General features: G+C 38.4%; 1 protein-coding gene across 5 annotated transcripts; it reads left to right on the top strand.

Moving 5' to 3' along the window:
• On the top strand, positions 14,728 to 17,481 carry LOC107628390 (probable leucine-rich repeat receptor-like protein kinase At5g63930). 5 transcript variants are annotated; one of them, XM_021115963.1, is made up of 6 exons: positions 14,730 to 15,334; positions 15,415 to 15,552; positions 16,185 to 16,367; positions 16,561 to 16,637; positions 16,757 to 16,810; positions 17,291 to 17,481. In XM_021115963.1, the coding sequence occupies exons 1-5, from the start codon at positions 15,250 to 15,252 to the stop codon at positions 16,775 to 16,777; spliced, it is 504 nt and encodes a 167-aa protein (XP_020971622.1). In that variant the 5' UTR covers positions 14,730 to 15,249; the 3' UTR covers positions 16,778 to 16,810; positions 17,291 to 17,481. The 5 variants fall into 5 exon arrangements, 3 of the variants coding, with proteins under 3 accessions (XP_020971620.1, XP_020971622.1, XP_020971621.1); XR_002357618.1 differs by lacking the exon at positions 17,291 to 17,481 and having other exon boundaries at positions 14,728 to 15,334; positions 15,430 to 15,587; positions 16,185 to 16,456; positions 16,757 to 17,284; XR_002357617.1 differs by lacking the exon at positions 17,291 to 17,481 and having other exon boundaries at positions 14,729 to 15,334; positions 16,185 to 16,456; positions 16,757 to 17,284.

Below are 20,192 nucleotides of genomic sequence, written 5' to 3'. Positions count from 1 at the left end.
AACAAAGACAAGAATTCGCCAAATTCAGAAATCATGGAGGCATTTCAAGCTCAACAAGATCGCCTCAAACAACTCGAAAAAGAGGCTGAACATCAACGGGAAGCCGAGAGAGACCTTCGGAGAGAAACTAGGCGACGTCGGGAATTAGAGGACAAGCTCTTGAAGCTTGAAGTCGAATTTCAAACAAAAACCATCCAACGTGATCCTGAAGGCAGCTCTCACAAAGATCAAGATCCATTCACCAAAGAGATCATGAGGACCAAAGTCCCAAAAGACTTTAAAGCTCCCGACATGACTCCATACGGCGGCACATCGGATCCCAACCATCATCTCAGCAATTTCAGAAGTTGAATGTATCTCACAGATGCCTCGGACGCCATTCGATGCAAAGCCTTCCCAACAACCCTAACAAAGACAGCAATTAAATGGTTCGACACTCTCCCCCCTAGATCCATCACAAGTTTCGATGACCTGGCCAAAAAATTTCTTGCCAGATTTTCCATTCAGAAGGACAAAGCCAAACATATCCCAAGCGTACTAGGGATCAAGCAAGGAGATCGGGAGAGTCTTCGCAGTTACATGGAGAGGTTCAACAAAGCATGCCTGGACATACAAAGCCTACTAACAGAAGCAGCCATTATGGGTCTCATCAATGGCCTGCGAGAAGGACCTTTTAGTCACTCCATATCAAAAAAACATCCATCTCTGAATGAAGTGCAACAACGAGCTAAGAAGTACATCAACATGGAGGAAAACTCTCGGCTAGGAGAGACCTCAAAACCCGGATTTTCTTACTCCTCCCGGGATAAGGAGAAAGAATCCAAGAAAAAAGAAGATCAATACGGCGAGAAGCCTAAAAAATACAACAACTATACCCCTCTCCGGGTGTCTCTTGTGGATGTTTACCGAGAAGTATGCCATACTGAAAAGATACCACCACCTCATCTACTCAAAAGCAAGAAAGGAAGAGGAAATCGGACAGAATACTGCGAATATCACCGAATCTACAGACATCCTACCAATGAGTGCTTCGACTTGAAAAATGTTATTGAGAAATTGGTAAGAGAAAGACGACTAGATCGGTATTTAGCCAACAAATCGGATGGGCCTCGAAAAAGAAGAAGAGACGAAGAGGTCGGACGAAGAGAACGACCACCTCACACCCCAGAGAGACACGTTCACATGATCAACGGAGGATTCGCAGGAGGGGGGATCTCAAAATTATCTCGCAAAAGACACCTCAAAGAAGTATATCATGTCGAGGGAGGAGAAGGATCACTCGACCTCCCTACTATTACTTTCACCCAAGAAGATGCAGCAGGCAACATCCCAGGACACGACAATCCCATGGTCATCACTATCATATTGGCCAATTCAAATCTTCATCGCACACTGGTAGACCAAGGGAGCTCGGCAGATATCTTGTTTAAACCCGCCTTCGATAAACTCGGCCTGCAGGAGAAAGAACTTAGAGCATATTCGAACAACTTGTTTGGACTAGGAGACACTCCAATACAACCACTTGGATACATCTCACTACACACAACCTTCGAAAAAGGAACCCGGTCAAGGACACTCAACATAGACTACATTGTAGTCGATATAAGTTCAGCCTACAACGCCCTGATAGGTCGGGCAACATTGAATCAGCTCGCAGCAGTGGTTTCAACTCCCCATCTATGCATGAAATTCCGAACTCCAGAAGGAATTGCTACAATAAAAGGAGATCAGAAAATAGCACGACGCTGTTACAATGAAAGTCTGAACCTCAGAGGCAGAGAGGAAGAAATCCACACCATCGAACTCAGGGGAGTTCGAGGTCGGGAGGAACTCTGTCCACAACCTGAAAGTGAGATCGAAGAAGTCCAAATCGAAGATGACCAGGACAAAACAACAAATATCGGGGCAACCTTAAATGAGGGCGTAAAGAAGACCTTGATACAACTCCTAAGGGATAATGTCGACCTATTCGCATGGAGGGCTGCAGACATGCCGGGCATAGACCCCAGGCTAATGTGCCACAAACTGGCAGTATATCCAGGATCTCGGCCAGTGCAACAGAAGCGTAAGAAGCTCAGATCGAAAAGATCCCAAGCTGTGGAAGAACAGGTACAAGCTCTACTGGAGGCAGGATTCATAAGAGAAGTGAAGTACCCCCTATGGCTAGCCAATGTTGTCTTGGTGAAAAAGTCAAATGGAAAATGGCGGATGTGCACTGATTACACCGACCTCAATAAAGCTTGCCCAAAAGATCCCTATCCACTTCCAAATATCGATACTTTAGTGGATGCCTCCTCTGGATACAAATACCACTCATTCATGGACGTTTTTTTAGGATACAATCAAATCCCAATGTATCCACCTGACCAGGAAAAAACCTCATTCCTAACTCCTAAAGCAAACTACTGCTATGTTGTCATGCCATGCGGACTCAAAAATGCAGGAGCTACCTACCAGAGATTGATGAACAAGGTCTTCACCGACCATATCGGGAAACTCATGGAGGTATATATGGACGACATGTTGGTGAAAACACGAGGCGAGGAGACATTACTGTCCGACCTTGCCCAAGTGTTCGATACCCTCAGAAAGCATGGCATGCGACTTAACCCTGCAAAGTGCACCTTTGCAGTAGAAGCTGGCAAATTCCTGGGCTTCATGCTAACACAACGAGGAATTGAGGTGAATCCGGATAAATGCCGGGCTATACTCGACATGAAAAGCCCAACCTGTGTCAAAGAGGTACAACAACTCAACGGAAGACTGGCAGCCTTGTCCAGATTTTTAGCTGGATCAGCCATAAGATCCCTCCCCTTTTATACCACTCTAAGGAAGGGAAAGAAGTTTGAATGGACAACAGAGTGCGAACAAGCTTTCTAGGATTTCAAAAGGTTCCTGGGACGACCACCTATTCTAACTCGACCAAGGGAAGGAGAACCACTCGTACTGTACCTCGCAGTAGAAAATCAAGCAATGGCCTTAGCGCTAGTCAGAGAAGATGACAGTGGACAACAGCCCATCTACTTCATCAGCAAATCCCTACAAGGGGCCAAACTAAATTATCAAAAGATAGAAAAGTTTGCCTACGCTCTTATACTAACTTCTCGATGACTTCGACCATATTTTCAAGCTCACACAATCAAAGTCTGGACTAACCAGCCCATAAAAGGTATTCTACAGAAAACAGATTTAGCCGGAAGAATTCTACAGTGGGCAGTCGAGCTATCTGAATTCGACCTTCAATATGAAGCTCGGACGGCTATCAAGTCCCAATATTTGGCCGGTTTCATTGCTGAATACACTGACACTCCGGGAATCCCCACAGAATAAAATCTCTATGTAGACGGCTCTTCAAACAAAACTGGAAGTGGTACAAACGTGATAATAGAAAGCGATCAGAAAACCCAAATCGAACTTTTCCTCAAATTCGAGTTCCTTGCTTCAAACAACCAGGCCGAATATGAGGCACTACTAGCTGGTTTGAAGCTGGCTAAGGAGGTTAGAGCTCAAAAACTTATCATCTTCAGCGACTCACAAGTAGTCACCTCACAAATAGCAGGGAGCTACCAAGCCAAGGATCCCACCATGAAAAAGTACTTGGACAAAACTAGGGAACATCTCGGATAACTCAAGGAATATGAAGTCCGCCACATACCTCGAGAACAGAATGCTCGAGCTGATGCACTCTCAAAACTAGCCAGCACCAAACCAGAGGGCAACAATAGAAGCCTCATCCAGAAAATACTGCAGAACCCGTAATTAACTACCTCAAAACAGAAACACTCCTTGCAGATAAGAAGGAGGCGAAGAGGTTAAAAAGGGAGGTACAATACTATACCATCATAAATAATACTCTATACAAGAGAGGGATTTCAACACTACTGTTAAAATGCGTGCCGACTTCCAACACAAGAAGTTTTAGAAGAAGTACATAGTGGCATCTGTGGCAACCATCTCGGAGCACGAGCTCTCGCCAAAAAAGTACTCCGAGCCGGATTTTATTGGCCGACTATGCAAAAGGAAGCAACAGAATTCGTAAAGACATGTCCACCATGTCAGAAACATGCTAATTTTCACATCGCCTCACCAGAGGAACTCATCAGTGTAACCTCACCCTGGCCATTCGCAAAATGGGGACTCGACCTCCTTGGGCCCTTCCCCCAAGGATCAGGAGAAGTCAAGTTCCTCATCGTAGGGGTAGACTATTTTACAAAATGGATTGAGGCAGAACCCCTAGCTAACGCCACCGCTCAAAGAAGTCAAAAATTCCTATATAGAAACATTGTTACAAGGTTTGGGGTTCCTTACTCCATTACCACAGACAATGGCACTTAATTTACAGACACAGGCTTTAGAAAATTGGTGGCTGACTTGAAAATAAAGCACCAATTCACTTTCGTAGAACACCCCCAGGCTAATGGACAGGCAGAAGCCACCAATAAAGTCATATTAGCTAAGCTAAAACGGAGATTACAGGATGCAAAGGGAGCCTGGGCTGAAGAACTCCCACAAGTCCTATGGGCATATCGGACAACTCCACACTCCATGACAAGGGAATCACCTTTCCGATTGGCTTACGGAATGGAGGCAATGATCCCAGTGGAGGTCAAAGAAGGATCCCCGGAATGATCCACTACAGTGAAGAGGCCAACTCCCAACTTCAAAAAGAAGAGCTTGACCTACTTCCAGAAATCTGAGAAAGAGGGAAAGCGTTAAAACGTCGCATGGCCTCAAGATACAACCAGAAGGTAGTACAACGAAATTTTGCTAACAACGACCTCATCCTAATCTAAAACGATATCGGAACAAGTCAACCAGGAGAGGGGAAGCTAGCAGCTAACTGGAAAGGACCTTACCGAGTCATAGAGGTACTCGAAAAAGGCTACTACAGGCTGTTCAAACTTGAAGGGCGAGAGCTATCAAGGTCATGGCACGCCTACAACCTAAGAAGGTATTATAGTTAGGATGTAATAAAGATCTTAGGCCAATGTGCACTCTTTTTCCTGAGAAGGTTTTTTAACGAGGCACCAAACCAAGATCTATAAACTCCCCGACTTAGAAGGGTAAACACCCACATGTATATATTTTTCCTATTTGTCTACTTTCTATTTGGAATAAAACTTTTCAGATTTCTTCTACAAAGCCTCTCTACAGGTCGGCAAGGTGAAAAACAAATTCATTGCCCGACCACGATGAAAACCGAATTCATCTTTGATTTCGACAAGGGTCGACAAAGTGAAAACCAAATTCACTGCTCAATCAAGACAAAGCTACAGGTTGGCAAGGTGAGGATCAAACTCATCGTCCGATCACGATAAGATCGACAAAGTTATAAAAAAGTAATCCATAAGCTGAGGCCTGGCCAGCCTTGACTAAAAAATGGATTACTAATAACTTAAAGAACGGACCAACATGAAGAAGTCGGACCAATCGACCAAAGCAACAAAACGTTATAAAAAAGTAATCTATAGAAAGAAGCCTGATGAGGTCTGAGAAAAAATGGATTGCTATAACTTGGGATGGACCGACATGAAGAAGTCGGACCAGCCTGATCACAACGACAAAAAGTTATAAAAAGTAATCCATGGCAAGAGGCCTGATCAGCCCTTATCAAAAGTGGATTACTAGAAATAACTTAGAAGGGACCGACATGAAGAAGTCGGCCCAGGCCGTTTAGAAAGCAACGGAATTATAAAAAGTAAATCCATAAGAAGAGACCCGCGAGGTCCAGCTAAAAATGGATTACTAAAAATAACTCCCAAAACTCAATGAAAGAAGTCGATCGACAGAAGGCATGCGCTATAAGGGACACAAGTCGGACCCAGAAAGCCATGGCCTTAATAAAATCAATCTACAAATATTCTATCAAGAATGATAAGAAGAATAGTCGAACAAAGCTAGCTTCGACTAAAGCAGGAAATAAAGCACAAAGGCAATCAAAAGAAGTCGGACAATAAGACTCCAACACTCTAAAGATTCCTGAAAGTGCCAAAAAGCTACAAATAACCATATCATGAAGAGACAAAGCTACACTCAGAAGGCCAGCCGAAAGTTGACCTCAAGAGTTGGAAAGCATTTGTTTTTTTGTAAATAAAGTTGCTAAGAAAAAGCAACTAAAATATCCAAGTCAAACAAAACACAAGTTATAGAAATAAGAGTTTAAAATTCCACAGACCGGGCTGTACAAAATACATCAAAGAAAACTACAAAGGGTTCAATGATTCTCCAGTAGCAGGTTCTCGAGGCGAAGGAGGACGAGTCTGAAGGGGGACAGCGTCAACAGTCCCATCCGCCCGATTTAGGATCTGGACATCAGGATCCGACTCGGGGTGGTTAACTGATAAACCCCATTTGTAGGGTTTATCTTGTGTTGAATTTAGAGGGTTTTATCATCTTTTCCTACATTTATTCAATTAAATACCATGGTTTTGTAAATTCTCCTTTAATTGTGCTTAAGAGTGAAAACATGCTTTTTGGGACTTAAAATAGCTAAAGTTAATTTACCTTGATTCCTTAGTTACCTTGATATGTTTGTTAAGTGATTTCAGATTTAGGAGGCAAAGATTGGATCAAGGGGATGAAGGAAAAGCATGTAAAAATGGAGAACTCATGAAGAAATGAAGGAATCGCAAAAGCTGTCAAGCTGACCTCTTCGCACTTAATCGACCATAACTTGAGCTACAAAGGTCAAAATGATGCGGTTCTAGTTGCGTTGGAAAGATAACATCCGGGGCTTTAAAATGATATAAAATTTGCCATATTTGCATCGCGTTTAGGGGCACACACGTGCACTGTATGCGTACGCATTGATGCTGCATGTGATTTATTTAATGCAACTCATGGCCAGCGATTTCTGGTGCATTTTGGGGCCCAATCCAACTCATTTCTGATGCTATTTAACCCAATGATTGAAGAGGGATGAGGCATCTAGTTAGTTAGTGAGTTTTATTTTAGTTTTATCATGCTTTAATTAGTTTCTAGAGAGAGAAGCTCTCTCTTCTCTCTAGAATTAGGAGTAGGTTAGATCTAGATTAGGAATTCTTAGATCTAGGTTAATTTCATGCTTAGATTTACTTTTTCTTTTGTAATTCTTCTTCTTCTACATCTCTTCTCTCTAGTTTAGCATTTAATTCTTGTAATTCTTTACTTTTATGTTGATGCACTTTTGTTTCCTCTATGTTCTCTTAATGCAATTTATGATTCATGTTCTTTTATTGTTGAATTGCGTAGTTTATTTTACTTTCCTTTTATGCCTTCTAAGTGTTTGATGAAATGCTTAGTTGGATTTTAGTATAGAATTTTATGCTCTTGGCTTGGAAGGTAACTTAGGAACTCTTGAGTTACTAATGTCCAAGTAATTGATGATTGGGAGCCATTAACTCTAGATCTCACTAATTGAATTGGTGGAGAACTAGGATTTATGGACTTGGATTGATATAGCTCACTTGACTTTCCTTTACTACTAGTTAGAGGATGACTCAGTGGGATTGATCCTTGCCAATTCTCATGTTGTGGTTAGTGATAGGGATAGAGATCCTTGACCACCAACCCTTGCCAAGACCTTTGTAGCTATTAGTTTACTTCCTTGCTATTTATCTTTGATGACTCTTATCAAAACCCCAAAACATACTCCATAACCAATAATAAGAACACTTTATTGCAATTCCTAGGGAGAATGACCCGAGGTTTAAATAATTCAGTTTATAGATTTTAGGGGTTGTAATTGTGACAAACAAATTTTTGTATGAAAGGATTATTGTTTGGTTTAGAAACTATACTTGCAACGAGAATTCATTTGTGAATTCTAAATCGTCAAAAATCCAATTCATCAAAATGGCGCCGTTGCCGGAGAATTGCAATGGTATTGTGTTATTGGTTATTGTACATATGTGAATATTGTGAATAGCTTTATTTTTGGATTGCTTGTTAGTTTTTTCTAGTTTTAGGATTTTGTTTCATTCTTTCTCATTAGCTTTTGTTTCTATTTTCTCTTTTCATCATGAATTCTCACTTTGACTATGAGTTTGGTTCTAATTATGTTATAGAAAATGAAAACTTCAATGAGGATGTGTATCAATGATGGGATAACTAAAGGTGGGAGGAGCCATATGCATATGATCAATCTTCATGGCAACAACCTCCACCAATGCACTATGAAGAAGGGCCATTCTATGATGCATACCAATCCAATGGCTATGGTGAATCTCCTTATGACTTTCAAGAACCACCACCATATGCTTATGAGTCATATCCTCAACATGAGCCTCAACCACACTCACAAGCCTATTTTCACCAAACACCTCCATATGACCTTGATCCATATCCACTATACCAACCACCTTTTGAACCACATGAGCTATACATAGAACCACCATTCTAATATCAATACCCCCAAGAACCACCTCAATATACACCACCACCATGCCCTTACCAAGAAGAATCACCTTCCTATTACGAACCCTTTCTCCAAGACAATGAACCCTCTTACCCACTCCAATCCCCAATGGATGAAATCCTTGGCCTTATACTTCAAGGGCAAGGAGAAATGCAAAGGGAGACACTAGAATTTGTGGCTACCTTGACCAAGGTAGTAAGCACTTTGGCCTCCCATTGCTTGAGCACTCAAAGCACTCTCATGGTCACATGTGGAGAATTAATTGAAAATCATAGCATGAAGGAGGGATTAGAAACTCCGGTGGAAAATAAGGGATGTTATTTTGTATTAGAGCAATTAGAGAATCCTATGATCATTGAAGAAGATGAAGAAGTGGTTGAAGACTTAGGAGATGCGGAACCTCCTTGGGAACCTAGAGTTGAAGAGAACCTCTCCAAGAAGAGTGAATTTGATATTGAAGAGGAATGTGCACAACCTCCAAGGCATATTCCATATGAAGACTTGGAGGGAATGAGGCAAGAATTGAGTTCCCTTGGTGATGAAGACCATGCATCCAATCTTCTTGGTGGTGAATCCTTTGAATTTGAAGAACCTTCTTCCAAAGAGATAGAAAGCAATGTGGAGGTAGATTTCTCTCAACCCTCGATTTATGATTTGAGTGATGGAGAAGAGTTAGATGAAATTGATGAACAAAGGATTGAAGTTGAAGAAGTTTATGAAGAGGTGGAGATTGACAAGGAAGAATACAAGGGAGTAGAGCTTACAAGGACATTGGAGATACCTCTTCCCAAGCCATCACCATCTATTCTTTCATTCAAGTGGGTAAATTCCTTATACTTAAGCTTTATTATTCCCCTTGAATATGGTTTGCTTGAGATGGATGGTCAACTTAGAAATATTTATGGCTTTAAGAGCAAGAAGGAGATGGTTATGGTGACATATCCAAAGCTTAATAGAAAGGGTCGGTAAAGAGTTAGATCGCTTGGGTCTAGGAGGATGTTTGGTCGCTTACATGAGAATTCTAAGGCCATACCACCCGGATGGACTAATAATAATGATTAACTTCAAGACGGGTGTGAAAATAAAGTGTGAAATCCCGGATTACAAGAAGATGATCAACTTTGGGAGCCCCAAGCTTGTGAAGAACTCCATCAACACTTGGCTCAATCCATAAGGAATCTTGGGGCACAATGGAGAACCAAGTTCCAAGATAGCTTCAAGCACAAGCCACCTTGAGAGGAGCTCCCCATAAGTCCAACTTAAGGACAATAAACAAAAGTGCTAGGTGGGAGACACCCCACCATGGTAACTTCTTTTCATTTTCTCTTTTTGTACATATTGGTAATTAGTTTAAATTCATGTTTTTGGTTGATTTGTTGAGTATAATTGATAGTTTAGTATGTTAAATAAGGTTTTAAGATGTTTTGGTAGCTGTTTGGAGGTTTGGAATGCTTGGATTGGTGCAAAAACATAGAATTTTTTTTAAAAAACAGAGAACATTCCGCGTGTACGCGCACTGCGCGCGTACGCGTGCATCAAGCATTTTTGCCTATCCGTGTGCACGCGCCATGTACGCGTACGCGTGGATTGAGAAATTCCACCCCCAAGCCAAAAACCCGAGAGTAGTGCGAACGCTACGCTAGCATTGTGCCTTTCGCACAAACCAACTTGCGCGGACGCGCACATGACGCGTACGCATCACTCTCGAAATAAGCCATCCGCGCGCACGTGCCATGTACGCGTACGTGTCACATCCAATCCACCATCATCCGCGCGCGCGCGCCATGCACGCGGATGGTGTGGAAATTTATAACCCACAAACTAACCGGCAAGTGCACCGGGTCATACCAAGTAATACCTCAGGTGAGTGAGGGTCGATCCCACGGGGATTGAAGGACTAAGTAACAATGGTTAATTGATTTGGATTAGTTAGGCAAACAGAGAATAATGTTTGAGAGTTCAAAAAGCATTAAACAGAAGATAGGAAAAAGATTAATGTGGGAATAAAATATGGAGAAGGCAGTTAAGGCTTCAGAGTTATCTATTTTCTGGATTAAGCTTTCTTATTAACTATTTTAATCATGTAGGATTTAATTTATGGCAAACTATATGTGACTAGATCCTAATTCCTTAGACCTTTCTAGTCTCCTCTAAAATTCATCAACAGCCGATTCCTTGCTCAATTAATTCCAATTAGAGGGTGATGATCAAATTCCAGTTAATATGCCACAAAAACTCTAATTACCCAAAAATAAAAGGATTATATGTCACGTATCCCGTTAAATCCAGATAATTAAAATTTAAGAGAACATGTTTTCAAGCTGTTGTTCAAAGTAAAGAGCTTTTCCAAGTTATACAAGAACTCAAATAGAAAGAGGGTCATACTTCCGTTCCACCCAAATTCATAAGATAAAGAGCGAAAATAATTCTTAAATTATAAATCCATACATGAATTAAAATTGAAAAAGCAATAAAATCAATCCATACAAATAGACAGAGCTCCTAACCTTAACAATGGAGGATTAGTTGCTCATGGTTCAGAGTAGAAAACTAGGATTGTCAATTATGAATTGGAATAATGTTGTGTTGGAATCACCCTATTGGAATTCCCTTTTATATCTAATCCTAATTAATTTAAAATCTATTTTCTAAAATTAAAATAATATATTTTTCTATTTTAAAATAAAATTTAAATTTAAATCAGAATTAATTAAATAATCCGCGCCTTGTAACGTGGGGACCACTTGGCTTCACTGGATCCACGCCTAACTTGGCTAAGAGCTGCGCCTAACTTCATGCGGTTCACCACACAAGGAGCCTTACTTGGACTGAAGAGGAGGCAATGCGCCTTACTTGGAGGAGAGCACATGTTGCGTGTTGTTGTTGTTTCTTGCGCCTAACTTGAGAAATCTCAAGTTAGGCGCAGCCTTGGCAGAGTTTATGGAAGAGAAGTATAGACTATTATATATCGTTGGAAAGCTCTAAAAGTTAGCTTTCCAACGCCACTAAAATCTTATTCATTGCACCTCTGTAGCTCGAGTTATTCAGGTTTGAGTGCAGAGAGGTCAGGGTTGACAGCATCATTCGCCTTCTTATCTTTTTCTGCGGAAACTCCATCAAATCCAGCCAAATGCTACCTAAACTAAACAGAATTGCACAAGACTCAAAGTAGCATCCATAGTGGCTAAAAGATAATTAATTCTTGATTAAACTCAATAATTTAAATGCAAATTCACTAGGAAAAGATAGGAAAGATGCTCACGCATCACAACACCAAACTTGAATTGTTGCTTGTCCTCAAGTAACCAAAATAAGTGCAAGATTAAGATGTGAATTTGCATGAGAAGTGAGAGTTTAGTCATGTTCAAGTCTATTCTTAAAATAGGGTTTATTCATTGTAACTCTAAACAGTTTTGGCATCTCACTCTCCTTTGAATCAGAGGAATGTTACTGTCATTCGGAATTAGAATCCGGATAATATTATGAATTCTCTGATCTTTTGTAACTTAATTTAACCCTTGAACAAAACAGTTTTTATTTTCTTTGGTGCTTTGCACCTTGAGCCTAGCCGTGAATTTAAATATTTTTTCTCAAGTTTTACTTGACACAGAAACACCACAAGCACTTAACTGGGGAACTCTCTTTGAGTTCTGATATATACATTTTTTTAGTTACTCCCAGACAGTGGTGCTCAAAGCCTTTGACATACTCTGTTAAATGCAATTGATCTCGACTCTAAATGTTTTGTCTCAAGGATTACTTGACACAAGAACACCACAAGCATGTGACTAGGGAAACAACTCTTTGAGCTTTTAATCATGTTTGACCTCCCTAGTCATTGATGCTCAGAGCCTTGGACCTTGCTTTTATTTTTATTTTGCTGTTTCTTTTGCTTCAAGGATTAAACTTTCATTAATTTCAGAGAAGTCATAATAGTTCTCTTAATTCCTGTTCCTTATACATCAACATCCTTTGATTCAAATTTAACTATGCACTGTTCATATCATTCATTTAGAATTACAATTAATACCACCACATTTAAGTAAATAAGACTACTCTTAAAATTAACTCAATTTCTCATGCATTACACCCCCTTTTCTTCTTTTTTTTTTATTTCAAGCTCAGTGGGTAATACATGAGGCATCTTTCAGAATTAAAGCAAATTAACAGAAAACTAAACTAGAATCTAGGAATCTAACTAATAAAGGATCATGAGCAAATAGCAGAAAACTGGAACATAACATAGTAAAAGTGGGAAGGAATAAAAAATGAAAGGAACTCAACCACTTTAGTTATCCTAGCGGTTGTTTTATTCTTCAGGTTGTGTTCCTCCGTGAAGAGGATTCGCCTCCCTTTGGTGCCATAGGAATAAACAGAAAACTCTTCAGCGAAGTGTCAACACCAAACTTAAAAGTTTACTTGTCCTCAAGCAAAGAAGAAATGCATATGACACGTACACGTCAGCAACGCTTGCGCGTCATGTGCTCCTTTTTTTTTCGCCTGAGGAGTTCGGTTCCTGGTATAAAATAGCTGCATGATCGGAGAAACAGTAAAAACTCAATATAAATCAAATAAGTAAGAAAACTACCACTAATAAATATAAAACAAAATAAAGCTAAGAATGAAAAGGAATGATCATACCACGGTGGGTTGTCTCCCACCTAGCACTTTTAGTTAAAGTCCTTAAGTTGGACATGTGGTAAGCTCCTTGTCATGGTGGCTTGTGCTCATACTGATCCAGGAATCACCACCAATGTTTGTAAATCCAATGGCCACCGGGATTCCAAACTAGGTGCATAACTCCTTCGAGCACGTTGAAGCAAGTGACAAGGCTCCAAGAGTGTTGATTGTGAGAATGAATTCCAGGGTCCCAAACCTTGCTTTTACACCCGTCTTCTTGTGGATCACCATTGTTCCCACCGGATGGCAAGCAATCTGAATTCTCACAGAGACATCCAAATAACCTTCTAGACCTATTCAATTGAGCTCTACACCATTCCTTGCACTTCAATTTGGAGCATGCAACCATATTGAACCTTGCTTGACAACTCTTACCACTAACCATCTTCTTACTCTTAATGCCACAAAGAGCTCTAAGTTGACCATCCGTCTCCAGTAACCCATATTCAAGTGGGAAAGTAAAGGTTAAGGATAGGAATTTTACCCTCTTGAATGTTGTATTGGATGGTAATGGCCTTGGGAGAGGTGTTGCAAGCTCCACTCCCTTGTGTTCTTCTTTGAATTCTACCACCTCTTTGCAAGCTTCCTCAATTTCAACCTCTTCCTCTTGGTAGCTTTCTTCTAATTCAATCTCTTCTTTATTGCTTACCAAGGGCATGGGAGGTTGTGCATCTTCCTCTTCTTCCATGTGTGAGGATGGAAAGTTCTCTAATTCACTAGAGTATGAACTCCTTTGATTGATTTCCTCACACTACAAGAAAATGGAACATTTGTAACAAAAAAGTTGTATCAAATTTAAAATTGTTACAAAAAAATTGTATTTTCTAATAATAATATGTGATTGTTACAAAAGAATAATGTTTTGTAACAATATTACAAGTTGTTGCAAAACATGATAATATTTTGTAACAACCTATTTCATTTTGCTACAAATTATGTTAATTTTTGTAACGAGCATTGTAATATTTTGTAACAAAAAAAAAAGAAAAGGACAAATAGGTCCCTGACCTTTTGTCCCGCAGACATTTTCGTCCATGACCATTGAAAAATACTTTTAAGTCCTTGACCTTTACAAAATTTGGACGGATCAGTCCTTCCATCCAAATGTCTCCGTCAGGGACTGATCCGTCCAAATGCCTTCGTCAGGGACTGATCCGTCCAAGTTTTGTGAAGGTCAAGAACTTAAAAGTATTTTTCAGTGGTCAGGGACGAAAATGTCCACGGGACAAAAGGTCAAGGACCTATTTGTTATTTTCTCAAAAAAAAATAAGTTGCAAAAATTCAAAATATTTTGTAACAAATTTTGTTTTTTGTTTCAAAAACTCCAATTGTTTTGTAACAAAACAACTTTTTGTTTTAAAAACTCTAATTGTTTTGTAACAAAAAATTAATTTGTCAAAAAATTCAATATTATTGTAAAAAGTTAATTATTTGTCACAAAATATAAATATATTTTATAACAAATTTTTTTTTCAAAATATTAAACACTTTAAGAGTAAAAAAAATAGAAAATTGATAATTAAATAATATTTCTAAAGTAATTTTAATGATTAAATTAGATTTAAAATTAATAAAACATATCCTATTTTAATTAAAATTACTAGAGACAAATTTTTCTAAATTAAATCCAAACCCTAACTTTAACCAAATTAACCCTAACCCCCTAGATTAACCCTAGCCGCCATTCACTTTTGCTTTCCTAAGCTAACCTACAGCAGAAAGAAACAAAAGAAAGGGAAAGAAAGAAGAAGGGGGACACGAAAGGAAGGGAAAAAGCTGAGAAGAAGAGGGAGAAAGAAAGGGGATAGCTGAAAGGAGAGAGAGAGAGAGGCCGCGACTAAAAGGAGAGAGAGAAGTCGCCTCGCGTCTTGCTGTTGCCGCCGCCGTCGCCCTCATCTCGGATCGCCATCGTCGCCGTCGCGTGGGAAGACCGGAGCTTCTGGTAGCCACCATCGAAGCAGAGTCGCGGAGAGAAAGAGCCCGCGGGTGAGAGAGCGAGTGTCGCATCAGCCACCCTCATCGACGTTCATGCATCGCCACTGCTGCTCCTGTCCGCGACGCCAGTTTCCACTGCCGTCGCATCTCTCTTCACTGCCGCCAACAAGAACGCGCGCGAGGAGCAGACGCGCGGAAGGAGGAAGACGGAGGGAGAAGGCGGTGCTACTCGCATTGCTATGCCCAATCGCCATCCGCGGAGCCGCCGCTGGGAGTTACCGTCGAAGATGCCGTTGCTCTGTGCTAGCGTTCTTCCTGAGTGCAGTAAGTGTTCCTCGTCCGGAACCCTCGAAAATTAAATTTAGAAAAATAGTGCTCTGTTAAAGTTTATTAATGATATTCAGATGTTGGTACTGTAGGGCTGAGTTCCAGTGTTTGCACGTCAAAATTAAGGTTGCTGTTGAACCACCGGGGCTTCTGGCCGCTATCGGAGCTGCTGTCGAGTCAGTTCGGGATTGCGGCTGCTCCGTTCTGCTATTACCGTAACCCCTTTCACCCTTGTTTTGTTTTAGTAGCTGTAAGTAATTGATTAATTATGTGAATATTGAATTGTAGCTGAAATTGTGATTGGAATGGTTGAGATTGAGATTTGGAATTGTTGATTTAGTGTTTGATTGATTATGTCGATTGTGAATTGTTTGACAAATAATTGTTGTGAATGCTGAATTTGATGGATTGTATTGGTTGATTACTGTTGATCTGGTTAGTAAATATATTGTAATGATGGTGGAATTGATTGGTGATTGCTTTGAGATTTGATTTTGAGAGGTACTAAAAGGGTTGAATTTTGAAACACTAAACTACTTGTTGAAAATCTGAGTTTTGAAATGAAACGGCAAATAATTCTCTCTCCGGTTCTCTTCCATCACATATTAGCCTTGAAAACATAGAGTAGCTAAACTTGTATGGAAACAAACTTAAAAGTAGCATATCCACTGCTACAAAGCTTAACTACATGGACTTGAAGTTAAATAAATTCAGTGGAGTTATCCCAAATACTATTGGGAATTTAAGAAATCTTCAGCAGCTTGATTTACGATACAATATTTAACCACTCATTCTTCCACTCTTGAATTAATATATCCTTCTTCCTTGTGTGATCTTTACAAATCAGGAAATTCATTCCATGCAAAGCTTCCCAAGTCAATTGGAAATATGTCCAATTTGGAAGTATTTGATGCTGATGCTTACAGTATTGATGGTGAAATCCCTTTGAAAATTGGAAACTTAACCAATCTGTACACGCTAAGTGTGTACCAGAATGATTTAAGTGGAATCATTCCAACTACAATTAAAGGTTTACAATCTCTTCAATATTTGCATCAGTTGATGAGCAAAAACCATTTAGCCATCTTACTAGATTACTTTCAGCCATCAGTTTTATTGGTAATGTGTTATGATAAACAAGTTACATTGAGTAGTTATTTTTTATATTCGGTTCATTAGAAAATACTTACGATTCTAAGTACTAAAGTATTGAGCGTTAATAGATATGCTGCTAGAGCTTGCTAGGAGAGAAAAGAGTACTGGAATAAAACCAGATGTTGATCTTGATATCTTCATGAAGGTATGCTCTTCATTAATTATTTTTTTTCCTTCTCTTTTTCAGGAAGTATTTTCTCCTCTGTTTCTTCCATATGAAAGCTTCTTACACAAACTAATGATCTAATCTATTTTCTTTTGTAGTCAATAGCTTTTGGAGGATAGGAAATAGATCTTGTGGTAGAGTACATCATAAAGGTATTCATTAAGCAAATTACGAAATAGTTTAATATTTGTTGAGTTGATAAAAATGTAAAAATAGAGATTAATAGGCTCTAGCTACTAGTATCCTGTTTCAATACAACTTACATCATATTGACATTTTTATAAGTCTTCCAAACTCCTAAGTGTTAAGATATTTTTCACAAAGATATTAGGTTTGGACATATGTGGAGACACATTGGTAGGCGATGAAATGCTCAAGAGCATCTCAGAGGGACAAAAGAAGCGACTTATAACATGTTTATTATAACATTGACATATAATTTGTCTTATATTTTAGTATGTGCTATGCTAACCAATTGATGTGAGATTTGCACGAGACTTATTGATTGAAAATATGTTGATAATTTTGTTAATTTAAGTTTTGTTAATTGTAATTGTTATTGCCAATTATGGCTTCCTGATTTCTCTTTTTTATTCATTTATTTATTTTGTTAATTGTTATTGTCAATGCAGGAGAGTTACTAATTGGAAATATGCTTCTTAGGATTTGTCATTGGAATTGGTTTATAGCCTAACTTGATGTAACATAGTTATAGCTTTGTAGTATTTTTTATTGTTTAGATTTGTAACATGTTTTATTACTTTTCAAGAGAAATTTGTGTATCAATAGTTTGAGTTTAATGAAATATCTCATTTTGTAGTAATTAATTTCAGTATATTTATATTATGCATGCAATTTGTATTAAAAAAATTATTACAAAATAATTATTTTGCTTTTGTAACTAAAGGAAAAAAAACGTTACAAAATCAAGTTACATTTTGTAACAAAATTTTATGATAGGAAAAAATAGATTGTCACCAAAAATACCTTGAAGATCAAAATTTGTTACCAATTTTGTAATGACTTTTGGTTTTTTGTATCAGAAAAATTAGTTACAAAATATCACTTTGAATTGTAATAGTTCCATTTTTTGTTACAAAAACTTTTTGTAACAGGACATACTGCAACGGCCCATTTTTTTGTTACAAAATCCTTTTGTTTCAAAATTTCAATTTTTTGTAACAATTTTTTTTGTTACAAATATTGCTTTTTCTTGTAGTGTCACTTTCTTCTATAGGATCTTGTATTATATCTCTTGGGAAGGAATTTGCTTGCTCCTCTTCCTGTGGCTTGATAATCGACTGCACATATTTCTCTACATTTTTGACACTCGTCTTTATATCATGTAAGAATTCTTTCATGAGAAGCTCAAGATCTGATGGTATTTGAGATGAATAAGGAGGAGGTGATGGTTCTTGATAAGTGTAAAAAGAGGATGGTTCTAGGTATGGATAGGGAGATAGTGGCTCTTGATATGGGTAGAAAGATGATGGTTCTTGATACGGATAGAGAGGTGGTGGTTCTTGATATGAATATGGAGATGGGGGTTCTTGATAGTTGGAACATGGAGCACTGAAGTTTCTTTGGTTTTGACCTTGCCAACCAAAATTTGGATGGTTTTCCCATTCATAATGATATGAATCACTCCTCGAGTGTGAGTAGTAACCTATATGATCTCTCTCCATTATTTTTCCTTAGCAGAAAACACCAAAAAGGATTAAACGCACCATGTGTTAAACAGGAAAGTAAAGAAGAAAGAATAGAATTCTAAGAATTAAAATAAGAAAAATTAAAATAAAAACTAACTAGGAAACACCAAACTTAATTTCAGAAATTAAAAAAATATTAGTGCTATTTATTTATTTAAAATTATTTTTATTTTTTTTCTCGAAAATAATAATAAAACAAAATTTAAATAAAATTAAAAATAAAATGCCTAATCTAAGCAATCAAACAACTAATAGTTGTTAATCACAGTCGATCCCTGGCAACGGCGCCAAAAACTTGGTGCGGAAATTTATAACCCACAAACTAACTGGCAAGTGCACCAGGTCGTACCAAGTAATACCTCAGGTGAGTGAGGGTCGATCTCATGAGAATTGAAGGACTAAGCAACAATGGTTAATTGATTTGGCTTAGTTAGGCAAACAGAGAATAATATTTGAGAGTTCAAAAAGCATTAAACAGAAGACAGAAAAAAGACTAATGTGGGAATAAAATATGGAGAAGGCAGTTAAGGCTTCAGAGTTATCTATTTTCTGGATTAAGATTTCTTATTAACTATTTTAATCATGTAGGATTTAATTTATGACAAACTATATGTGACTAGACCCTAATTTCTTAGACCTTTCTAATCTCCTCTAAAATTCATCAACAGCCAATTCCTTGGTCAATTAATTCCAATTAGAGGGTGATGATCAAATTCCAGTTAATATGCCACAAAAACTCTAATTACCCAAAAATAAAAGGATTATATGTCACGTATCCCGTTAAATCCAGATAATTAAAATTTAAGAGAATATGTTTTCAAGCTGTTGTTCAAGTAAAGAGCTTTTCCAAGTTATACAAGAACTCAAATAGAAAGAGGGTCATACTTCCGTTCCACCCAAATTCATAAGATAAAGAGCAAAAATAATTCTTAAATTATAAATCCATACATGAATTAAAATAGAAAAAGTAATAAAATCAATCCATACAAATAGACAGAGCTCCTAACCTTAACAATGGAGGATTAGTTGCTCATGGTTCAGAGTAGAAAACTGGGATTGTCAATTATGAATTGGAATAATGTTGTGTTGGAATCACCCTGTTGGAATTCCCTTTTATATCTAATCCTAATTAATTTAAAATCTATTTTCTAAAATTAAAATAATATCTTTTCCTATTTTAAAATAAAATTTAAATTAAAATCAGAATTAATTAAATAATCCGCGCCTTGTAACGTGGGGACCACTTGGCTTTACTGGATCCACGCCTAACTTGGCTAAGAGCTGCGCCTAACTTCATGCGGTTCACCACACAAGGAGCCTTACTTGGACTGAAGAGGAGGCAATGCGCCTTACTTGGAGGAGAGCACATGTTGCGTATTGTTGTTGTTTCTTGCGCCTAACTTGAGAAATCTCAAGTTAGGCGTAGCCTTGGCAGAGTTGATGGAAGAGAAGTATAGACTATTATATATAGTTGGAAAGCTCTGGAAGTTAGCTTTCCAATGCCACTAAAATCACATTCATTGGACCTCTGTAACTTGAGTTATTCAGGTTTGAGTGCAGAGAGGTTAGGGTTGACAGCATCATTCGCCTTCTTCTCTTTTTCTGCGGAAACTCCATCAAATCCAGCCAAATGCTACCTAAAATAAATAGAATTGAACAAGACTCAAAGTAGCATCCATAGTGGCTAAAAGATAATTAATTCTTGATTAAGCTCAACGATTTAAATGCAAATTCACTAGGAAAAGACAGGAAAGATGCTCACGCATCACAACACCAAACTTGAATTGTTGCTTGTCCTCAAGTAACCAAAATAAGTGCAAGATTA

This window comes from Arachis ipaensis, chromosome B02, assembly GCF_000816755.2.
Source record: "Arachis ipaensis cultivar K30076 chromosome B02, Araip1.1, whole genome shotgun sequence".
Taxonomy (NCBI): domain Eukaryota; kingdom Viridiplantae; phylum Streptophyta; class Magnoliopsida; order Fabales; family Fabaceae; genus Arachis; species Arachis ipaensis.
The sequence above is the reverse complement of the archived record's forward strand: the minus strand, read 5'-3'. Positions and strand labels throughout refer to the sequence as shown.